Source organism: Cottoperca gobio, chromosome 2 (assembly GCF_900634415.1).
Source record: "Cottoperca gobio chromosome 2, fCotGob3.1, whole genome shotgun sequence".
NCBI lineage: Eukaryota > Metazoa > Chordata > Actinopteri > Perciformes > Bovichtidae > Cottoperca > Cottoperca gobio.
In genome coordinates this window covers 4,393,195-4,414,057 of record NC_041356.1, presented here as the reverse complement: position 1 = coordinate 4,414,057, position 20,863 = coordinate 4,393,195, and the positions used below count along the sequence as shown (strand labels likewise).

Genomic DNA, 20,863 nt, shown 5'->3' with positions numbered 1-20,863 from the left:
ATAATGGTTTAGAGGAGGATAAACTCATTTCTGGGAAAAAACTAATTACAGTTACAAAGAATTAAGCATTCTTCTTCTTACCAAGTATTCATCCAAGTTCAATTAATAAGCAATAAATAAACCCTTGCTCAATTCAACACAGTTGGTAGTTTTGCTGCTACAGCCTTACTTGGTTTGGTATGAGCATTAGCTTATGGTGGCTAATGTTAGCAAACTCTTGCAAACACTAGATAGATAATGCTTAATAACTGACAGCCCTGGTTCAGTTTGCTGACGGTATGACTCCTCTCTACTTGTGATAGTATTATTTATTCATTTATTATTTATATATCATATAAAAATTCTCAAATATATTCAGAAAAAGTTAGTCTTGTTTTAAAGCATTTCTGAAGTAAAATATTTGTATGAAAATGTATTTCCATAATGAAAAAGATATATAATGTATTATAGTAATTATGACGACTTTATAATATTATTGTATTGATGTCCTAAAGTACCAGTCCACACTCCGTACTTGGTCAGGTTGGGGACTTGAACCGGCGACCCTTTGGTTCCCAACATTTTTTTTTTTTTATCATTTACTCAAATGTAATTTTACTTGTGGAAATAAAAAATGAAGACAAAGATGTACCTCTTTAAATAAAATCATTTATTTCTGTAGGCTGCTATCCATAATCAATACAGACAAAAGCAATACTCAACTACCAGAATTTATAAATCATTATAATCATCTCTTGTGAGCATCACAATAAACAGTATATTGAATTATGTACAATGGAAGACAACAACACATTCAGACTTGAGTCAATCCAAGATCAATCTGAGTCTGTCCATGGACACAGAAATGGGGAACGCTCTTTGAAACATGTCAAAAACAAAGTTTCCAGCAAAAAAAAGAAAAGAAAAACACTTGGCAGAAAGAGAAATGTACAAGGAGCAAAATGGCTTCTGCTCGCCACAAAAAATAAAGTAAATCATCAATGTAATGTTACATTTGGTTCCACGGTTGTAAACTAGATTGTATTCATGTCACTATTGCATATGCCATCAGGGTAAAGTGTGTCAACAAGGCAAAGAGATCTCTATAATAAAATACAGTATTTTTTCAGAGACTGTGAGGGAGAAAAGCATACAATACACTTTACAACCCAAAAGCAAAAACCCCGTCCCCTTTTTAAAAATCGGTAGCCAAAGTCTTTACACAGGAATATCATTGCAACAGGTCAAATCTAAGTACTCTTTCAATAGATTGTTTGTAGTTAAACTATTTATATGTACACAATATACACATTCAAGACTCTGAAGATAAATAGAAACCACAATTTAGCGCAGTATAACTCCAATATTATTCAACTCTGTCAAAACCGTTTCCCACATTATGTTTGTGTGGTGTCACCACCAGCTCAGCGATACATTCAGACATGGTTTTATGTTTTACAATCTACTGTACACTAAAGGGGTTGTGAGCCAGTTGGAGTCGGCACAGTGGACGACGCAAAGACCACAGTCAGGATAGCATAGAGGGCTTTCAGATGATGTTCACCAACTGATGACCATTTTGGAAGGTCAGAGCCATTTTTAACCGAAAACAGACAGAAATGTATTTACTGATAAAAAAGTTTGAGTTTCTTCAGATTAAAACGAGACTATGTAATTAGTGTAGTTAGAGACTAACACATTCTTTTTCTAACAAATGAAAAGTTTAATTTATTAGCAATAAAACTCCCTTGCTAGGCCTATGACCTTATGGTAGCCTAGCTAATGTTAGCTAACGTTAGCATACTTGATAGATATTGCTGAGATTACTAAATTGGTTTGGTACATTTTTTAATTCTTCTCAATTTATACTAGTGTTACACTACATGTTAGCATTCATCGTTATTCTGAAATTGCTGCTTGATACCACAGTGGCTGCTATTCAGCAAAAGTTACAGAGGCTCACTTTGAAGAAAGACGAAATAACATGTTTTCTTCTTACAAATTGATGAGCAATAAAACTCTGTTGTTCAATCCAATACACTCAGAGTATTACTGCTAATGTCAGCCAGTAATGTCAGTAAAACATCAGATATATATGCTGTACAATAGACTTCACTGAATCTTCTTCTTGAATCAAGACTAGCAAGATTAGCCTACACTACAGTTAAGAATTTAGCATCGTCCTGTAATTGTTACATACAGTAGTTGCCACTAAGTGATATAGTTAGTTACATAGTCTTGCTTTCACTTGTAACATTACATAATTCTCTTCAGCCAAATTAAACGTGTTGTGCCGTCTGCCATATAGATATATTTTCCAGACAGCTGGTTTTCCATTGAACCTGATGATGGAGCCAGATGTGGCTGTTGGCCGCTCTACTTTTTGTGATTGTCCAGCCCTGCTGACAGTGGCAGCCCCTTCCCCCCCCCTCACTTCAGCCTTCACTAGCTGACCAAAAACCGTCTCAACTGTGCCCCAACCTCAACATTTTTCATTGGCTCCACCACCCCTCCATTGTCACCTCAAGTTGTACCGTCAAATGATATCACAGCAGAGCGGCCTGCGTTGAGCTCAGCAGCAGGCCGTAGGTTTGAAGGTAGGAGTGTGTGAGGTTTCCAGGCTCAAGTGACTGAACTGTGGGAGGTACAGTGCATTCAGATGCCTGGTGTTGTGGGGTCTGAGCCGAGTTATAAAGACATGCATAACTCTTAAAGACATTTAGAAATATATTATTTTAAGTTCAGAGCTTTGATTGGACAAAAAATAAAACTAGGTTAGAATAAATAAGAAATTTGTTATTAAGAAAATACTTTAATATCAATAAGATCAGATCTCAAGCAGCCCCACTGTACTGTACATTTCTGAAATAATATTTTAAATGGTAAGCTTACTTTCCACAACAGAATAACAATATAGAGGTCCAAACAGACATACAGTAATAGAATATCTCTTATCTCATAGAAAACATAAGGACAGTATAGACATTAAGGCATTGGGTAGGTCTGATCAGACATTCATCTTCCAAAAATAAATAACATATCCGATCTAAATATAGTTATGTCCTCAGTGTATCTTGGTATCCTCGCTCCCTGGGTCATTTCCATAGGTTTTATTGTTCACTTTCATACCGGTTGTCCGTACTTTGTCTCAGAAACACACTTGTACTCATACAGGCAGTCGTAAAACTACCCTCAAGAAAATAAATAGTATGTGGGTACCATTAGAGTTTTGTTATTAACTGACTATCTTTGCTTCTGTGCTTGCGCCAAAATGTGTGCCACATGACAAATGGCCTCTGAAAGCGCAGGGAACATGAGACACACCCATACACAACACACACATCCGCCCACACACACACACACACACACACACACACACACACACACACACACACACACACAAACACACTTGTCCTGCCTTCAGCAAATTCATGACATGCATAGATGGTGACCTGCTTGTTTTCCTAAGTGTGTGTGAGTGATGCTGAGGGTCCATCCAGTCCTTTAGGGCCACAGAGCCCAGTGGAAGGGCAAAGATGAGATGTATATATATTTTTTTTTGAGCAGCAAATCGGTGAAGACGCCAAGTCAGAGGATAGACAAGTCCTTCAGTCTGAAAGAGACGAGAGGAAAAGAGGGAGTTAATGGAAATATCTTGTGATTTCAACATTTGACACGTCTTTAATGTTATATTCTCGCATAACATTAACTACTATAGGCTGAGCATTTGTAGCCATTTGCAGCACATTTTACTAACTTGTATGACATGTAAAATACAAATATGCTGCATTTCCATCAGGGTATCTTTAATACATTAACATTTAAACATTCTCAGCCGGCATCAATATGCATCTCACAAATCTAATTCTTTAACCAGAACAAGCTTTTCTGAGGGACAACGGGTAAATCAATCAAAAATACTGCCCGATTAAAAATGCAGCTAATGTACAAACAATTATTGCATATGAGAAAGAAAGTAAGGATGTTTTAAGAGTATCCTTTCTGGCTGATTGTGGGAAAGAATAAAGTGAGTAAACCCCAGTCTGATTATTTTCCACAAACACTTCTGCCACAATGCAGACCTTTCAGGACATGAGAGTCTACTGTACAGTGTGAACTCAGATTAGGCTGTGACACAATAATAAGGAGACAATGGAACAAGCAGCTTGAATAACAGGAACACTGAGTGCTGCACAAACAAGTTAAATAGGAGGGATTTGAGATGTGTTAATCTAAATGTTTTATGTGTATTATTTGTGTTTAATCACGATATTTAGTATGAATGTTGGTTCATTATAGCCATGATGTGTTGTAGTAAGATGGTGTGTGTCATTTCTTAACACACCAGCTGTTTTTAGCCCAGGAAGCACGGCGGGGGTGGGTGGGGGGGGGGGGCTGGAAGTGGGAGGCTGGATGGCAACGGTCGTTATTACATAATCTGGGATGTAGAGCGATGGGGGGTGGGGGTCTCCTGTCGCTGCGTGTTGCTATGGACACACGCGGAGCAGAGGCGAACCAGCGCGCAGTAGCTGATGCATCTCTGATGTTATACAGAGAAACTGAGGTTGCCTTTATAGTGCGTTGATAACTGTGACAGATTGTGCGGCCCCTGTTGACAGTCTGTGTGTGGAGGAGGGGTGGGGGGGCAAGCAGAAAGAAGGAAGGGTTTACTTGAAGTCAGAGTGGTGGTCGAGGGGGAGGGGCACTGGGTCAACTGGAAGCTTCCTTGAAGAGATGAAGTCCAGCAGGGGTAGGGCTTGAGGCCGAGGAGAAGCCTGCACGACTAAATGCGTGTGTGGGGACAAAGTGGACAAGCCCTAAAAAGCGCTAGGGCTCTGGCTTCCACGAGGACAATATTCTCGCTGCAGCCATGTGTCATGAAACCACACGAGGATTATATGGTCCGCTTTGGGCTGGGAAACTTCTATCAGTGTAAGGCTGATGAAACTCTTTAAAAAAAGCAGTTGGAGAACCTCAAAAATGCACGGCGGTCAGGCTCAAAGCAAGGCTTTTCTTAGTTACTGAACAGTTGCCATTTTTGGAGCTTGGAGTCATCCAGTGCACATATAAAGCAAAAAAAACATCTTAAATCCTATTTTTATAGGATAAAATGATAAACAGAGAAGGATGGAGGGTCAAATATGTCCATGCATCTTATATCATTTACTATTAAAACATCCAGAGTTCACTTGAGAACATATTAGTCTGAGGGAACATTTATCTTCAGATTTTAAAGCCAATTTCTAAACAGATTTCTGTCTCAATTACGATGAACTGAGATCTGGACAGGCTAAAGCGAACAAATGCCCACACCTTGCGTTACGTATTAGCCAGCTGCTCTCCATGGAGTAGCCTCTGGCTCTCGCTGATCTACCCCATGCCGTCTAATCTCGCCCACAGAGGCTGTAATCTCATCTGGAGCCGTGGCTGGCTAAATGTGGGGAACGCTGGCCACGCAGTTATCTAGCAGCTAGTGCTTCTGTCTGGAACATCCCGGCCTACTTTAGCCCCCCTCCTCCCTGTGCCATGACACAGACACACAACACACACACACTGCCTGGAAACTCTGACACAAGAGCCTGCGGTGTTACGTGTGCACGTTTGTTCTCTATATATCAAGTAACATGGCATTTCTGGATTTCCTGCCTTGGCTATTTTGCACTGCTTTGTTGTGTTTGCAAGACCTCAGCTTCAACGCAGGTCTGACGATGAAGTATGATATGAAATAAACTATCCAACAGCGTGTGTGTGTGTGTATACAGCAACAATGGATTGAACAATCAGGCTGATGAAGGGATAAAATCAGGTGTCACCTTTACGAGTAATGCCAGAACAAAATGTGCCATGTAGAAAATCAAACGGAGCCACATGGGCGCCACAAAGTAATGATGTTGGCCAAAATTCCAGCAGTGGAAAAAGTGGTATCAATGCAGCCTATGCAAATTTCTAAGTCTCAGTGTGCGCGTGCGTGTGTGTGTGTGTGTGTGTGTGTGAGCAGCAGCAGCAGAGAGGCAAAAGAAAAACAACCAATTATTATCATTATTGATTTATCTGCAGATTTGGTGTATAAAATGTCAGAAAATACTAAAAAATGCCAAGATTATATCACCAATATCCCTGTGTTATGCATCTACTGAGCATGCTCAGAGCGAGATAGGGATGCATGGCTGTGCAGCTAGACCCCTTTCGCTCGCTGCACCCTCTAACATCGTAACGCGCACGCACATCACAGGAAATGTAAGTAACATAGATGTACATGCTCCGGGTGCATTTGGATCTAGGATGACATCACTCGCAATACTACTGACTGAATGACGTTAAGGGGAAGTGGGATTTGAGTAGATGGGCACGAATGCTTATAATCTGCCCGATGAATTACACAAACACACGATGCTGATGGTCATGCTATCTGCAGGCTGTGGGTGCAGCAGATGGTGGGCTGTCATTAGCGGAGGGATAGTGAGTAGGTAGGGATGTGTGCGTGTGTGCAGGTAAAAGACATATGTATACGTTTATGTGCTAGTGCGGGCATGGGAAGGGAAATCTAAGTAATGAGAGTGTTTGTATGTGTGTGAAGTCAAGGCAGAGTGGCGGGTGTTTAAGTCTCCATCCCCACCCCCCCAACTACACTCTCACACACACACACACACACACACACACACTGGCCCGGAGAGTGGCCATCTGCCACGAGCACTCAGGAGGGACTCGGAGTGTCACAGTAGGGCTTCTACGCTCTTGGACCCCTTTATAATTTTTTTCACCCTCCTTCTACACCTTATTTTCTAGGGCTGCAACACGATTACTTATTGACTATGGAAACATTATTTATTAAATATTTTAAAAAGTTAAATAAACTAAACTTTCAACTGAGAAACAAATTGGATGGAAGAAGAATATAAGAATATAGTATAATATATAATATAGTAATAATCATCTCACTGTGCAAATTAAGCTTCTTGAATCGTCACAGAGGAAGCAGGAGCCGGTCGGCGCCGCCAGATAAAGGTATTGGTCAGACGAGGAGGTGGAAACAGAGACGGCTGATTTGGCTAATCTGGGTCTGGTACAGAACATCCACCTGACTGAGCTGCGGCTAGCCAGGGCCCGAGAAGAGACGGTGAGCTTAGGTTAGGGCAGAGGTAAAACCACCTCCGTGTCACATGGGCTGGCTCACTGACAAAACAAGAGGTAAACAAACACTTGAACCTCATGCCAGGCAGGCATTAAGACATCTAATCTGACTCCAGTTGGAACACCAAAAGAACATATCAAAAGCTTATGACTTCAGGGTTTTGTGGACTAGGAATGCAGTCACGTTCCTCACCGAGGGGGCTGTCACATGGGTCTGGGGGGCAAAATTCCAAGGGGCAGTAAGGTCTGATTGTTTTAGTGGTACTTTGATCCTGACAAACATTTGCCTCCAGAGCGGCGGCGGCGGCATTCCACCAGAAGTTCTCATTCCAGCCAAACCACATTTCACTGAGAGGGTCAGCCAGGGTGTTTGGCTGGAATGAAAAGCTGCAGACTTTTGGGTCGGGATGGCACATGGTGCGGGGGCCCAGCGTGACGTCCTGATAAACATGCCGCCGCCAGTGGGGCCTAGCACCCAAAACCCCAGCGGAGCACTCTGAGCTCCTTCACCCCGCTTCGCCACACAGCATAGAACTGAGAGTTCAGTAAACAAGCCATCAGGTCTGCCATCCTCCCAGAATGCACCTTGGTTGAAGGGGGCCTCACCAATGAGTTTATTTGTTGCTTTAAAAAAAAAAAAAAAAGCCCTCTCACCTCCTCTTTCTACCGAGCATACAAGCCCGTACTCCATCTCCCCCTCTCTGCTTGTCTTACTTCTGCTAAGTGAACAGCCTAATGAGGCAGAAGGGCAGTCGAGTGCACGTGCCATCCTGCCCCATTATGCACGCATTCATTCGCTCTCCCACAAACACTCAGGCACTGGAAAACAAAACAGGCCACTCTCTCTGCCAAGTGTTCATGGATGCAGGCTACGCCACTGGAAAGAAAAAAAGAAAAAAGCTCCCTGGGAGAAAAAAACACCCCGACCGCTCTGCATGCGTACGTGCTACAGTCCACATGTATGTGCTTGACTCGTTTCCCTCCCTCTGCCTACTCGAATACAACCATGATTTATTAGAACCATAAAAATATTCACAAGTACAGAACAGGTGAACCCTCAGATAAAAACAAACAAATACACATTTATCTGTCCATTTCATTTCTGAGGATGCACCAGACCATCATTAACTCAGTTTACTGCCTAGATAACCCTTTGACTTCAGTCACATACATTAAATAATGCATTAGGGACAGAAATGATTTTCCATACTGTGGTGACTCCTCTTTACCACCAGAACATCACTGACAGTGTTAATAATAATAAAAATGTATTGCATTTTTTTCAGTGCTGAAACCTAATATAACTTCTCTCTCCATACACAGGGGCCATGTGGTGAAATAAAAGCCACTTTCTATTCAAATGTCCTAGAGCCAGGACAAAAACAGGCCCCTCTCACAGCAACCCGCTCAGCCAGGAATGTGGACTGTGACATCTAGTTACCTGCCGCATAGCAACTTGCCCACTTTGTTGTTTTCCCTTGCTGCCTACAAGGACACAAACACAGATCTACTTGTGCTGGGCCTCACATGTCAGCGTACACCCCCACCCCTCCTGCGTGCTCGCAAACACATGCGAGCTCACTATGTCCCATAAACGGTGTGGGGACATAGGGTCAAACTGGGCTTTAAAGTCAACATTCTGTTGTTCCAATTGGTTTACACCGTTTGCTATCCCACGCCGCAGCTTTATTCGGTTCATTGGGATATTCTGTGACACTATTGATTATGGGATGGTGGGAATAAGAGGTCTTTAGAGGTCACATTGATGTGCAACACATCCTAAAGCCTACCCAACTGAAAAAACAACAGCCGGAAATGCCCACGGCAGTGTCACATTAGAGGGCCTGAACAATACTTGTGTCTAATGTTTCATAAAGAATATGTAGTCACTAATTCCTTTCATTCATAATAAGCGTTGGTGGAATCCCTAAAATCTACTTGTGTATTTTTAGTATGTGCAGCCCACGACAGCAGCAGCAGCGAGGCAGCATCCTGCACTGTGCTGTCATGGTGCTTGTTTACTTCAGAGCGCTCAGCCTGGTCACGTTTCAGATCAGCCTTCTGCTGCGCTCACATGTTGAGGGAAATATGTGGGAATACCAAACATAAATGAGTCAAAAAACAGTAAAAGTGTGATTGATTGCAAATAAAATCAGAAGACACTCTTTTTCATTTTGACACAAACACCCAATGGCACTCTGTTTAATTGCAAACGTTGCCACAAAAATGCTGTTACAGAATATGAAAGAACTCAGAAGTAGGATCTTAAGAGGAGCACCTGAAGGCTGCAGCAGCACCACCTACGTATGTACTTAGAAATCTACACAGCCGGTTTGAATTTGAATCTGGAGGAAATACTAGTTTGCCTCCATCATTATTTTTCCTTTCCTTTTTTTCATTTGACTGCCAACTGTACAGTGCAGCTATCTTTTCTTACAGTACAGCCAAACTGAATTAGTCATACGTTTCAAATACAAAGAGCTACCTTTCACATTACAAAAACCCTTTCTTCTCTCTACTTTAAGTAGAAAGTTTAGATAAATGAGATATATTAGCAGCCACACATTTGATCGCAAACTCACTCACCTTTGGCAGTGGTTGCAGCCTCCTTGAATCCCAAACAGACATATGGTGAGGTGTGTAATCCATTGATACCCCCTTTGCAGCTGCTGGTGGGTTTGAAGCCAGTCAGGTCTTCGCATTTCTCCACATCCCTGTTGTCCAGCAGGTTCAAGGCAATGTAGTTCAGCCCGTTGGAGTAGCCGGCCGAGCTCTGCCGGTTCACAGGGCTGTTGCCGTATTCCTCGTCGGAGCCCTCGCTGCTCCGGGACGAGATGTTCTCCACCGAGCTATGCCTCTTCATCGTGTCACCACGGGCGAAAGAGGGGAACACCGGCGTCACAGTGGCGGTAGAGGAGAAGGTCTCGGAGCTGTGGCGCCTTCGTCCCTGCGGATTGGCCCGGATCACCTTGGCGGAGCAGTCGGGGTCCACTGTGGAGGAAGAGGGGGCCCCAAGCAGGAAGACCCCAATGCCTTCTGGGACTCCCTGGTCCTCCGGAGAGACCCTTCTCTCCCTACTGCTCTGGCTACTGGACAACAAAGTTGAATGGTTAATCACCAAATAGCTTTAATTTATCTAGTGGTAAAGACCATCACTCTACTACCCAAAAGGTTTAAGATAAAAAAAAATGTAATCTTTAAAATACTCAGGATATTTAATTAAACAACTTTTGCATTCCACATTTAATAAAAAGGACAAGCATAATGGTTTATATCAAGATTCACATTATGTTGATAATGTTGATTATCAGGCATTTTCAATTACATGCAGTACATTTAAAATGTAGTAAACAGAGTAAAATGTTATATTTATTCCTTCAGAGTAATTAAACTATTTTAGCCATTGCCTGGGATCCATCATACAGCCAAACTATACAAATAAATGATAATAAATTATTAAAAGAATGGCCCCCTCCTAACACAGATACACATACCTTGCAGTGTTTTGAGGAACAAGCTGTGGAGGTGAGCTCGTCATCCCAAATGTCATCTCAGTGTAGTCATTTTTCACCTCATCACAGAGGCCCTGAGACCCTTTCTCACTATCCAGATGGTACACTCTGTCCTCCTCTGAGCACATAGATAACTCTGGGACTGTGTCCAAGCGCTCAGCAGGAGTGTCCACCTCCTTGGGCGACTGTGAGCCCAGCTTCAGGTTCATGTAGTCTGTCAGAGAGGACCTCCCCAGGCCCCTGCCGCTGGAGCCCAGTGATGAAGACTGGCTCTGGGTGGATACAATGGAGGGCGGGGAGAATCTGGCACAGCTGAAGTCAATGTTGATGTATTCCCCAGGGCTCCGGGGTTCTCCGGGCAGGGGGTGCTCGTTCATGCTGGGCAGGGTCCTCACAGTGTCCAGGGAAAGCCTGTTAGGCCTGCCAAGCCTCCCTCTGTAGGGCAGGCTCTCCGCCCGACCAAGTCTGACTGGGGAGGGTACAGAGGGGCTCAGAGGTGAGATCTGAGATGCACTAGGCTGCATCACTGAATAATAGTCTGACTCTCCCACCCTCTGCCTCAAACTCTGAGGGCTCATCAACACATACTGGCTGCTTTCCTCATTCTTGGACGCCTGAAGTTTAGCAGGGAGCGTCAGAGAGCCGCACTGATAAGCTGACCTCACTGCTGCAGGTTCACCAGCCAGCAGGCTCAAGTAGTAGTCTGGGGGGGTCTGGAGTGGAGGTGGGTGTCCAGGCGACATGTTCATGTATTCACCCTGCCTGTCTGGGCTCTCCATGGACGATTTGGAGCTACACCACATTTTCATGTAACCATTGTCCTCCAGAGAGCTGCTGCAGGGGGAGTTCGTCTTGTAGCCACCACCGGCAGCCGCCTGAGGATGCACCCTAGGGTTCACAATCTGCTTAGGTGCCGAGACACACATGGGGCTCATGGGCATGTAGTTGTCTACCTTACCAGACTGGGCAGCTACACCTGGCGTCATTGGCATGTAGCCATCATCTGCAAGGTTACTGCTGGAGCTCCTGGATGAACCAATTTCAATGTCTCCGTAATCCTCGGGGTAGCACACTTTGGGCGAGGCGGAGTGAGAGTTCTGCCCACAGGCCATCCTCATGAGCGTGTAGTCATCCAGGGAGGCAGAGGACAGCGGCGCCACCATTCTCTGTTGACGTGGTGTGGTGAGGGAGTGCGTTCGCTTCCTGTAAGCCATGTCATACGCCAGGCCGTCTCCGCCAGCCCTAGACCTGCTGCCATCCCCCCCTTCCATTATCATGTAGCCACAAGGGTCGCTGATGTCGCGTGATGGCGGTGTACTGGACAGAGAGTCAGGGGTGTCACTGCGGGTCAGGGGGAGGAATCTTGGTTCACCTGGGCTGGAGCTGTAATCATCACACAGCATGATGCCAGTGTCGCTGAGGGAGCCGGAGATGGAGGCGCTGCAGCTAAAAGGCCGCCTGACTTTGTCAGGAGTGGACATGCCAGCCCCCCTGGGAGAGATGCTGATGGGGCTGGAGGTGCTTGGTGGGGAGTTAGACACCGGCATGGACCGACTATGATGCAGGTTGGACTCTAGCATTCTGCAGGTGCGCCCACTGCTAAGCGTATGGGACCTGATGAGGTGATTCCCAGAGTTCGGACTGGTGGGACTCCCATTCACAGATATGGACATGGACACAGGCCGGGTCACGCTGCCGTCTCCCTCACTGGCTGTTCTAATCCGACAGGATGTGAACTTCCTTCCTGGGGACATGGCTGCCATACTATCTGTTCTGGATCTCCTCACCAGGCCTGTCTGACTGGGGGGCAGGTTGTTGAGGTTGCGTCGTGTGGGCACAGATATGGGGTTAGTGCTTGCAGACTGGCTCTTGCTCCGCGGCCTGAACTCAGACAGCTCCTTCATGGCTTTCATAGCCTCAAGAATAGTCTCATGGATGTTCTGCGCAACCACGGAGTCCTCTGCCTGCATCCAGAACTCCCCGGGCCCAGTGACGGCTGAGCGACCCACCTCTATGAAGAAGAAGCTGTCTGAGTGGCCGCATCTCCTGATGTTCATGAGCTGTAAACTGACAGCAGCTTTTTCTGAGTTTAGTTTGACAAAACTGATGGTCCGGCTGGACAAACACAGCCTGTAAACCCCAGTGAGGTTCTTGATCTGACCCAAGCCTTTGGATTTCAAGTTGACCTGCCACACCTCCTTATAGGCAGCTGTTGCAGGAGTAATGAGTCCGTAGCTGGCTTCCTCAAAGCCGACTAAAGAGGAGGTAGAAGCGGGGCTGTCGTACACTTTCCCCTCGGCTATTAGATCAGTCAGAACAGTGTACCAGCTCTCCTGTTCTTGCTCGTTGTCTGCAGCCACGGCAAAGTACTCGTCCTTGGTGTAGAGGGCGATGAGGTGCTTGTGTTTGGCATCGGCCCGTTTGTTTACGCACAGACATGAGTCCAAAGTTATGACCCGTTTCGCGGCGGACTTGTTTCTCCATTTCTTCTCGCTTTCATAATACTCCAGCCGTGCAGGGCAGCGCTCGGTCGGCTCCCGCAGCACGAAGAAGCGCCGGTGTCCGTGTTTCTGCTTCCTCAGGTATCCGCACTTCTTCACACCGTTCGTCCCATTTGATAACAGGTGTCCCCCAGTCGCCGGAGGACTTGCCATTTCTGTCCACTTCTCTTTTCAAGTTGCAGATAAGCAAACTCCTTTCTTTTCTTTTTTTTACTCGCAGCAAAAAAAACTTTAAAGATATCCCGTTTTTTTAAAAGTCTAATCCATGTCAGACATCGGTAGCTGTGTCCTCTATCAGAGTAGAAGCAACAGTGCAGTGGGACTGATCTGGTCCTGGAGAAAAACAACATGTGACGCTGCTGCTCTAAAAACAGAATAAAACACAGAGTCATAGGGGGGCGGGGCCTGCTGCAGGGGCCGTGCCTGTCCATTGCACGGTTCTGACGCTGCCTATTGGCTGATTGAATAATTCAAGGCAGGCAAACCCCGCCCACTGCTTTTCTAACAGCTCTCTCGTGTAGAAATCAGAAGCTCTTTGAATAACAACTAATTCCTGTAAAAAGAATGAAAGTATATGCAAAAACACTCGTTTTATACATCTCTATTACTATATATTACATCCAATACATTATTATTTTTATTACAGCGTGATTGGCAAGCCACTTTGGATTTATGAGGGTTTTCAATGTGTAACATGATGCTGGATTGTAACCATTCATTTATGAGGCAGTAACAGTGTCAACGATCCGGACGTGCCACTTGTTATATAAGCAGTGTTGTGGTCTAAATTTAAACCAGTGGGTATTCCTCTCCAACTGGAACCTCCTATCATCACCTCAGAATGTATTCTTCCATCTAACACTCCAGCAGTGTTTACATTTGGCCATATTTATGGCCACTATTTGATGAAAATGTGGTTAAAAAAAACTGCTGAAGAGAAGGAACTATGTTTTGTCATTGATTTAATAATGTTTTATGCTTGTGCTGCACTTTGCTGCATTTAAATTCTTTTTTATTTTGAACTAAAAACAGAAATCTCACAGAGAGGGGATGACTAAAGTAAATGCGTCAGAGGCTTCTGTGTCATAACAATCTGCAGAAATGCTGCCATCATCTGGCTGCTTGGAGCTCACTTAAAACTTTTCTCCTCAGTGTAGATCACAATCAGAGACTCCAAAGGTAATGCTGGATAACAAGCGCTGGGGGTGACTGCATTAGGCTGTCAAGGGCCTGTCGGGTGTCAGGAGGAAGCTTGCAGACATCTGCTCATCAGATCATCTCGGTAATTATGGTGCTAATTCTCCCTGTGATCTTTACCATCAGTAATTGTGTGGCAGAACCCCCCCCCCCTCCCCAAACACACACTTGGATTGCTTTTATAATCTCCAAGCAGATTACACCTCTGTCGATGAGGTGTCAGTGTGAATTAGATGCTATAGATGATGGGAGGGTATCCTTCTGCAACTCTTTCTTAATGAGCATATCTGCCCCTTAAACAAACACATACGTAGATATCACAGATTAAGGGTAATCCCTGCCTTCTCTAATCACTATTGTTCTCATTATTGTTGATGCCGGTGTGTGTGTGTGTGTGTGTGTGTGTGTGTGTGTGTGTGTGTGTGTGTGTGTGTGTGTGTGTGTGTGTGATCTGTGATATTGCCTATTTTTCTGTTTTTGCACAAGTGTTATTTATCTGGGTTAAACTGGGCCGCAGCATGTGTTTTCAGTATTAGTCGTCACCTATAATCTGAGGTATGACAAACACATAAACACCTCCACCAGGATTTAGTAACACATAGCAGATATAAGCAGCCTGAGGGCGAAAACAAAGGAACAAAGAGCTTATTGTTGACACTTAACTGGCAAAGACGTACAATAACTTGGCATTGATACTGAGGGAATACTGCTGAATGCTGAATATTGTTGTTTTGCTGCTCTATGTTTTGCAGGCAGTTCATGGGATGCGGTGTACTGATATGTTCCCACAGGGTTTACTTCGACACTAATCTGCGTGTTTTCTGTCCCTCAGCAAGCCTGAATCTTGTATTGTGTTAATGTCCAGGAGTGGCACAACCTTCTCAAAAAGAAATGTGGCAATATTATGATTCTATTGTTTTATTTGCCCGACACACAATTGCTGCCTATTACCATTTTTCAAAAGTTACAAACTTTTTCTCCTTCATGTAAAATAAACAGTTTGTTCCTTTCATGCAAGCATATTTTAATGCCAGTAAAGCAAAACAGCTGCAAATGAAGAACTCTTCTCTTCTACTTCAGCGGGATATTTTGGCATTTTCTTAATTTTCAACTCCCCGGGGCCACCATGTTGTACTACTGTGTGTGAAGAGGCCCGAGGACAGACACTTGTACTCTTATTCCCAGAAAATCTCTCACTCTGTCTTTCCAGATGATTCTTTGGAGCAGCTCCAGTTTAAAGTCAACAATGAATTTCAAGAACATATTCTTTGTAGGACTCAAAACCAGTAAAAACCAGTATATCAAGGAATAATAAGTGGTAGTAGAAATGGTAGTGGGTAGGAGTACTAGTATGATGAAAATTAAATTAAAGTGTTTATGCAGTGAGAGAGTCAAGGTGAAACTAAACTTATTATTCAAATGTTTTTATTGGGTTTTCAAACATTTAAACATAATTCATTATACGGTATTGCAGCATGTACAACCCGTCCAACCCGCCCACCTGGGAGACTGGCCAACACACCAAGTGTGAAAAAATACAAGTAATAATAGTAATGATTATCACAAATATATATTATAAGGAATATAAATTAAATAAATGAAGCAAAAAACAAACTAACTCAAATGCTAAAATAAAATAAATAAAAGGTGGTTATCAGTTACAGGCATTAAGATATAAGATATATCTGAGCTTTTACTACTTCAAATACATAAGGGGAGCTAGATTTCCAATTATATAGAATGAGAGGTCTCGCTAAACGCAACAAGAAAGCAAAAGCGTGGGCCCGACATATGTTTCCAAATACAGTGGTCACACAGAGGCCCAGTGTCTCACTTTAAAATGTTTAAAAGATATTCAGCTAATCTTGAGAAAGAGGACAAAAGTGTTGATCCAGTGATATTAGCAAAGAGGAAAATGCACCAAAACACTTGGGGAAGCCTTGTTCCCCCAAGCATTTCTTCAGTCTATTTGTTTGTAAAAGAACATTACAAAAGCACCGGATGTTTTTTTTTACAATGTTACCACAGTGTAGTGGTGTAGGAAAAAAGGTAGATGAGGATTAGATTCCCACTGGGATTCAGGTTTAGTGCTTCTTGTCACACAACAAAGCTGCTTTTCACAGTATAAACACATACAGATTAGCATACCAGGGGGTCATACGAGATCTGTCAGTTAAGGACCAAAGGTTTTCCTGGTTAACAGCTCACAGAAAGCCTATTGACTATTTAAATTGTCATTGAATCTATTGCTTTTTTACATTAACCAATTGCATTTCAAGTCTGTCTTTCTCCAGTTCCCAGAGATACATATAACCTAATACAGTATTTTATTGTATCTTTAAGACTAGGTGGCTGAATACATTTGGGATATTATTTTTGTGTTCAATCTTTGCTCTCCACTATAATGTTCAAAAAACTTCCAGAACAAATTTTTGGACATATTGAAAGCTAAAGTTCTAGCATCATCTTGTACCCATAGGTCCATGGGCAAATGATTGTAATCAGTAACAAACACTAAAGGCTGCACAGCAGTTAATTGCAAATACTGTTTGTCTGACGTGTAAATCTTGTTTGCAGACAACACAGCACTGACCTCTAGTGGCAGAGGACACAAACTGCAATCCTCAAAATCAAAATGATAAGATTCTTAGTAAAAAAAAAAAATTGTTTTACCATCTCAGAATGTTCTTAGTAAGTCAATATCTCTAGTAAGTAAAAAGTATTGCATTTTTTTTATGAATTTAGTGTATATATAAGGTTGATTTATGAGTATTGTTATTATTATGCATTTTTCATTTAAATCGTAGAAAAGGAACTCTTGGAGCCTTAAAGGGTATTTTCGCCATCAATTATTTGCAAAACTCTAGAGAAATATGTATTTAATGATGATTATAGATGAGGAAGTAGATAAAGACAAGCCATCCTCTCGTTTTTGGCCTTTAGAAATGAAAGTAACCGATATAGAACACTTTTCTCATTAAAAAAAATGGAATACTATCAAATACACTGCAGTCAACTAGTTAATCTGGTTGTGTCGCTGGTTATGTCGCAGCTTGTGAATGGAGCAACTGGAGAAGTCAGGACTGTCCACGCGCGGATCTGATGTTCCGTCACTTCCGTTTTTCTTTTCTGTGTCAAGTCAGCTAACAATACGCAGGCTATTCCTTTAAAAATAAAATGCGAGTTTAACAATATTTGCCATTTTTAGTAATACAAATACGGGCGAAAATTCACTATACTCTTCATTTTTTTTTTGCTGGATATATCTTTATTTTAAACGCTTTATGCACCCTCAGACTTGCACGTTTTTTTTGGTTAAACCTTTACGCTACATTTTATGCTTCAACTTCCGATGTAGTTGAGGCTAAACTAACTGTAGTAGACTTGATGCGGCTCAGACAGGAGGCAATCGGTCTTCAGTGGTTAGCCCTTTATAGAGACGGAAACATGGTGTCCTCTGCGGTGCTATTTGTTTTAACGGTTGGTTCTATCTGTGGAGAAGCTGCTGCAGAAAGACAACTAGTATATGTCACTGTGGTGAGTCATGTTAAGTTAGTCTTGTGTAACGCTATGGAAGCTTTGTTGAACTCTGCAGCGATTCGCCGCGTTTCTTTTTTGTGTGGGTAGTCGTTTACGGAACTATATTCCACATTTAGCACATTTTATGTTTTCTTTGCTTCTCTGTTAATATGTATTTTGCTCTGAACAAGAATTAAGTATGAGTGAAGTAATGTGGGTCTTTTAGGGAATTCGGCATATTAATAATCCACCTAACAACTCTTTTCTTTTTTAAAGAAGCTCATGTTGTGTTTGGTCCACACTGCTTGCTTGTAATAGGCTACATTACTAACGGACTAACCCATGGCAAAGTGGACCTTTTTATTGATAATTCAACATAAAATGAATATATTTGAATTGGAAAATGTGTAAAAGGTAAGGCGTGTTAAGAATTCAGAGTCGTGAGACACGAGCAAAGGCTTCACAGGAATGTGTATGTCTAGCTAACAGTTAAAATAAATAATTTGAGGTCTACTGAACTTTCATGTTAATGTTATTTATGTTAACCCTACACTACAAACCTTACTTGTCTATCCTGACAACTTCAACCTAGTATTAAAATGTTAATGCAATGAGCGATTTAGCAGTTAATTCACTATCAGCAGCTCATCCTGTCAGGTGACTAGTCAGCTGTACTAACGATACAAACCAAACTACCTTTGGGAATAGCTAATGTTTGTAACGCAAATGCTGCTTATTTAATCTCCAGAGAGATTGATAATGATTTGGGTTATGTATGTACCCCAATTGTTTCTGCTTGAATGTTTCTCTGATAACAGAGGCACATATTAAAGCACTTGTTAAAGTATTTGCAGATGCAGCTCTCTGAACCTCAGCTCACCAGGAAGGCCTGCATGTCAAGGATACACAACATGTTGTACTGACAGTGAAACAAAGAGCTACACATTAACGTCAATGCAGTTATTTAGAAAGTTGTAGTATTAGTACACAGTAACATTGAATAATACCTCATTTTAATTATTTTGTAAAATGAAAATGATACTCTTTTAAAGCGTCCTTTTTAAAATTCTTTATTATAATCTGTTATTAATATAAATCTACCTTGGGTTAATGTACTCTAACCCTAACCCTCTGTGAAACAGAACGATGAGTAAGTTCTGTTTACCACTTTCTATTTGTTTTTTTTTCGCGTTACAGACATGGAATCTGTCACGGATAAAAAATAAAAAATGCAATACCTTTTACTTACTAGAGATATTGACTTACTAAGAACATTGAGATGGTAAGACAAAAAATATTTTTACTGTGTGTGCACTGTTTACAAATGTGATGTGAATTTAGGAAGAATAATATGCGTTGTTATTTGTTATTATTATGCATTTTTCATTTAAATCGTAGAAAAGGAACTCTTGGAGCCTTAAAGGGCATTTTCACCATCAGTTATTTGCAAAACTCTAGAGAAATATATATATTTTTAATGATGATTATAGATGAGGAAGTAGATAAAGACAAGCCATCCTCTCGTTTTTGGCCTTTAGAAATGAAAGTAACCGATATAGAACAATTTTCTCATTAAAAAAAATGGAATACTAGTCAATCTGGTTGTGTCGCAGTTTGTGAATGGAGCAACTGGAGAAGTCAGGACTGTCCACGCGCGGATCTGATGTTCCGTCACTTCCGTTTTCCTTTTCTGTGTCAAGTCAGCTAACAATACGTAGGCTATTTGCGAGTTTAACAATATTTGCCATTTTTAGTAATACAAATACGGGCGAAAATTCACTATACTCTTCATATTTTTTGCTGGATATATCTTTATTTTAAACGCTTTATGCACCCTCAGACTTGCACGTTTTTTTTGGTTAAACCTTTACGCTACATTTTATGCTTCAACGTCCGATGTAGTTGAGGCTAAACTAACTGTAGTAGACTTGATGCGGCTCAGACAGGAGGCAATCGGTCTTCAGTGGTTAGCCCTTTATAGAGACGGAAACATGGTGTCCTCTGCGGTGCTATTTGTTTTAACGGTTGGTTCTATCTGTGGAGAAGCTGCTGCAGAAAGACAACTAGTATATGTCACTGTGGTGAGTCATGTTAAGTTAGTCTTGTGTAACGCTATGGAAGCTTTGTTGAACTCTGCAGCGATTCGCCGCGTTTCTTTTTTGTGTGGGTAGTCGTTTACGGAACTATATTCCACATTTAGCACATTTTATGTTTTCTTTGCTTCTCTGTTAATATGTATTTTGCTCTGAACAAGAATTAAGTATGAGTGAAGTAATGTGGGTCTTTTAGGGAATTCGGCATATTAATAATCCACCTAGCAACTCTTTTCTTTTTTAAAGAAGCTCATGTTGTGTTTGGTCCACACTGCTTGCTTGTAATAGGCTACATTACTAACGGACTAACCCATGGCAAAGTGGACCTTTTTATTGATAATTCAATATAAAATGAATATATTTGAATTGGAAAATGTGTAAAAGGTAAGGCGTGTTAAGAATTCAGAGTCGTGAGACACGAGCAAAGGCTTCACAGGAATGTGTATGTCTAGCTGACAGTTGAAATAAATAATTTGAGGTCTACTGAACTTTCATGTTAATGTTATTTATGTTAACCCTACACTACAAACCTTACTTGTCTATCCTGACAACTTCAACCTAGTATTAAAATGTTAATGCAATGAGCGATTTAGCAGTTAATTCACTATCAGCAGCTCATCCTGTCAGGTGACTAGTCAGCTGTACTAACGATACAAACCAAACTACCTTTGGGAATAGCTAATGTTTGTAACGCAAATGCTGCTTATTTAATCTCCAGAGAGATTGATAATTATTTGGGTTATGTATGTACCCCAATTGTTTCTGCTTGAATGTTTATCTGATAACAGAGGCACATATTAAAGCACTTGTTAAAGTATTTGCAGATGCAGCTCTCTGAACCTCAGCTCACCAGGAAGGCCTGCATGTCAAGGATACACAACATTTTGTACTGACAGTGAAACAAAGAGCTACACATTAACGTCAATGCAGT

At 42.1% G+C, this 20,863-nt stretch overlaps 1 protein-coding gene across 2 annotated transcripts; it reads right to left on the bottom strand.

The window, feature by feature from the left end:
* Positions 1–628: 628 nt before the first annotated feature.
* Positions 629–13,456, bottom strand: LOC115017676 (insulin receptor substrate 2-like). Of its 2 annotated transcripts, none has more exons than XM_029446342.1 (3): positions 10,605–13,456; positions 9,697–10,199; positions 629–3,592 (listed from the first exon to the last, which is right to left on the bottom strand). In XM_029446342.1, exons 1-3 carry the CDS (start codon positions 13,274–13,276, stop codon positions 3,588–3,590), a joined length of 3,180 nt encoding a protein of 1,059 aa, XP_029302202.1. In that variant the 5' UTR covers positions 13,277–13,456; the 3' UTR covers positions 629–3,587. The 2 variants fall into 2 exon arrangements, with proteins under 2 accessions (XP_029302202.1, XP_029302211.1); XM_029446351.1 differs by having other exon boundaries at positions 9,697–10,196.
* Between the last annotated feature and the right edge of the window lie 7,407 nt (positions 13,457–20,863).